Raw genomic sequence first — 3,907 nt, 5'->3', positions numbered from 1 at the left:
GACACGTCGAATATCAGACTTCCCGTAGGCGAAATTGTTTATGGGATTTGTAGAAGACAAAACAAAATAAGTAGTGTAAAATGACGTGTAATTTGTTTTAAAATTATCTTATGAAATACATAAATAAAGTACATTTGTTATGTACATACTGAAAACTTTTCTTGATCGAGCCTATTCTCTCGCTCGCACCCTGGCGTCGGCGGTATACACACATTTTTCAAAAAATATGTTTTTGAGTTTGACTTTGTTGGTAACAATGAATCAGTAGCTGTATTACTGCTACGGTATATCTTCTTTTGTTTAACGCCGGTAAGCTTATTTCGTCTGTCAACGAACTGACTTTATTTATTTATTTAGATAAATTGAAATACATCATATATGGATTGTACAGTGTATTAGCAACCATTGGCATGGCTTATTATTTTTTTTAAATTATTGTTAAATATATATATTGTGTTAAAAACAGAATGACCCAAAATTGCGTAGTAAAACCACCTACCAATCTATATGTAAAAATATATAGTAATGACTCATGAAATCTTATATGCCTTCAATGTCTGATTTTCAAAGACATGCTTTTATATAATTACCCAATGTATGGCATATTATCCTTTATTGATTATACATTCACAAAACACAAACTGAAAGAAATACTTACACAATTAAGAAATGTACGACTACATAAATCACACACGCCCTATAACAACTCCCATCTGATTTATATTCACAGAATGGCTGACGAACAAGCAAAAAATAACGAAAATCAACTTAAAGTTCAAAAATCAGATTACCTGACACCTGTTCATTGGAATGAACGATGGGAGCAAGGAAGAATTAAAGGCTTTCATTTACCACATGTAAACGAGTAAGATCTTTCAGTAATCTTTTAACTGACTTTATGACTGAATAATCTGACATAACGGTAACTGTTGTGAAATCTGAACTTTGACAATAAATTATTTTGTGAAGTATGTTCCTATAATGGATCCCAATACATGCATACTGTCGGAGTTTAAATACAAATATATCACTGTAAATGAAAATGATTATGAAATATTATTGACGTTTACATTACAGATTATTATCAGAGCATTTACACTCGTTGATAAATGGAAGAAAGAAACTCAGGATATTTGTGCCACTTTGCGGAAAATCCGTCGATATGATATGGTATGAAAACAATTCCTATAAAAGCAAATGTGAACTGCGTTAAAAATAAAAACATGTTAGTGTACTAGATCTTCAATTTAATGTTAATATTGATGCCTGTGTGCGTACTATTCGTCGTGCCTTTCTTTGCACTTTGATGGATATTTGTAAATCAAAATTATTTCTGCGTTTTTGTTCTTATGTTACCATTTATTCGCATAATTTTGTCATATTGACCCTACACGTATATATTCCTTTTTTCAATTCAAGGCACGTGAGCTAGTTTGATTCAGTATTATATGCAACAATTGGTCTCGTACAATATTATAGGTAATCATGCGAGACACGTTCAATTGTCAGTGGTACATTGTTTGATTGACTAGTCTATTGTTATTGATTGTTAATGTTTCAGGTTAGCTAACCAAGGACATATTGTTATTGGTGTGGAATTCTCAAAACTTGCCATTCTACAGTTCTTTGGGGAAAACAGTTTAGAATACACAGCAACATCGGTGGATAAATTGGTAAATGGAGAGCTTTTTCAGGTAAACATATTTATTGAGTAGGTTAATAAAAATATTCTCAATTACACAAATAGTTCTGTGACCATAAATAAAAGGTAGATGTACAACCACAGTTCAATCAAGGAATTCCGCAAAGGGGACATATATAGTTAAAATAATTATGTTACATCATGCGTGTGTCAAAAAATATCGGGCAAACTTAGGTTTAGCAATTGTCTTGTAATTATTTTATTGTCTAATTGCATGTTTGTCCACTTTTGAGGCATATGTATGTCTTTCACATTTTGAGTAAAGCAACAATAACATAAATAATTAGGCTAAATGTAGCCCTATTTATTTTCTTAAACATCTCCTTTTTATTTGTACATGTACCAGCTTGTTCTAGTTGATCATGTTACATTATAGATCAATTATGAACTGTTTACATTTTTTCATTTAGAACAAAGAAGGCAACATCATGATCTATAAATGTAATTTGTTTGATTTGTCAAGGTAAGGGACCATTTTAGTGACGGAAAAACGTGATTAAAATTACTTCATATAACTACATAGGTTCACACTTAGTTATTCAATATAAGTATGTTTTACTCAGACTGTATTTGTTTAGAAGGAGGCAATGAGTCCAAATAGTAGCCGTTAATATTATTCATCAAATACTATTAGAATAAACTGGCACTAGAAATTTACACAAGGAAGGTTTCGCAGATTGCACACACAAGTAAGAAATATGAACAAGCCAAGTCACAAAACATAAATACATCATTATAAATCCTTCACCCACACTTCTCCCAATGACTCACATTGTGATGTTTTGGCAATTGAGATCAGCAATTGTAACAGACAATAACAATGTCAAGCATCAATACAATAATATTTATTACTTGATGGGACATTGACAAAAATCATTATCTGCTGTAACTAAAAACTACTTCTTAAACCTGTTTAAGACAAATTATTAGAGCAAATCATATTATTATTATTTGCTACTTAATCTTTTCCCAGTGATATAATTGGTCAAGTTGATGCCATATTGGACAGAGCAGCATTTAGTGCTATTATGCCAGTAGAAAGACAAAAGTAGGATTAATTTACATTATTCATATTATTCATATATTATGCATGAAATGACAGTTACATTTAATGAGCTCATAATGAATGTTTGGATCGGATATCTTTGCATAAACCCATATATTTAACGAAAATCAAACTGTATGCATTGCGTAATAAAAAAAAAATAGTTAATTAATTAAGTTTCATTTTAATTGTATTGTTCAAATCTTCAAGTAAAATATCATTTCATGATATTACTGAGACAAAAACATACACATATGATATGATCATTCTCATTATTATCATGTTCGTTCCGTTTGCAGATATCGAGACTTAATGATATCAACTATGCATACACATACACGATACGGTCTTATTTTAGAGAACTTTGATCATACAATAATGTCAGGTAAGTTTTTAAAAATCTACTTTATTACTACTACTACTTGGCTTCTTTGCTATTATTGCATACATTGTATTACTGCCTCTTATCACGCGCATGTTCAGTGTAGTTTACAATATGTTCAACATTAATTGTGTATGTATTATGATTTTATTGTCAGGACCACCATACTGTATTTCACCCACAATGCTTGAACAAATATTTGGTGAGTTAGAACACAATGACAAATTTTATTACAGAAATGAGAAAGGTATCTTGTGACCAACAATAAAAGTGTAAGTTTTTCAATGAAATTGTATAGGATTTTCAACCACTGTCTTTCGCAGGTGATCAACTAAATATTGAGAAGATTGGTGAAAAAGCAGATTCACGAGAGAGATGGATTAACATAGGACACAATTACTTCACGAATGCACTGTATATATTAACAATTAAGTAATTAACATCTCGTTATATTGTGTGATATTCACTACATTAACATTTTTCAAGTGAAGAGTAAATATTTACCAATGCCTAACATATAATTTCATCGCGAGCAAGTTTATAAATTCAATGGCAATGAATAACCAACAGTGTCATGTAAATAAAAATAAAAATGTATGCCCTAATATTTCACACACCTTGTTTGGGAGACACTAGGCTAAACAGTGTATTTCAGAACATATGGTTTTTCGTCATATACAAATATTAATTTCTTTATCCCTTCATGAGAAAATGATCTCCGTCATAAGTGTATATCAGTAGCAAATAAAAACTCCTTAGAGAATGCAAGAAAACCAAA

At 30.6% G+C, this 3,907-nt stretch overlaps 1 protein-coding gene across 1 annotated transcript; it reads left to right on the top strand.

Annotated features, from left to right (window-relative positions):
- Positions 1–1,142: 1,142 nt before the first annotated feature.
- On the top strand, positions 1,143–3,907 carry LOC102809337 (thiopurine S-methyltransferase-like). The gene is made up of 7 exons (XM_006818656.3): positions 1,143–1,170; positions 1,562–1,694; positions 2,113–2,165; positions 2,676–2,750; positions 3,047–3,132; positions 3,287–3,331; positions 3,453–3,907. The coding sequence occupies exons 1-7, from the start codon at positions 1,163–1,165 to the stop codon at positions 3,563–3,565; spliced, it is 513 nt and encodes a 170-aa protein (XP_006818719.2). The 5' UTR covers positions 1,143–1,162; the 3' UTR covers positions 3,566–3,907.

The sequence above is a fragment of the Saccoglossus kowalevskii genome, chromosome 18, assembly GCF_978046115.1.
Source record: "Saccoglossus kowalevskii chromosome 18, keSacKowa6.1, whole genome shotgun sequence".
In the NCBI taxonomy this organism is placed as follows: domain Eukaryota; kingdom Metazoa; phylum Hemichordata; class Enteropneusta; family Harrimaniidae; genus Saccoglossus; species Saccoglossus kowalevskii.
Note: the sequence above shows the minus strand (reverse complement) of the source record. Positions and strands in the feature narration are given on the sequence as shown.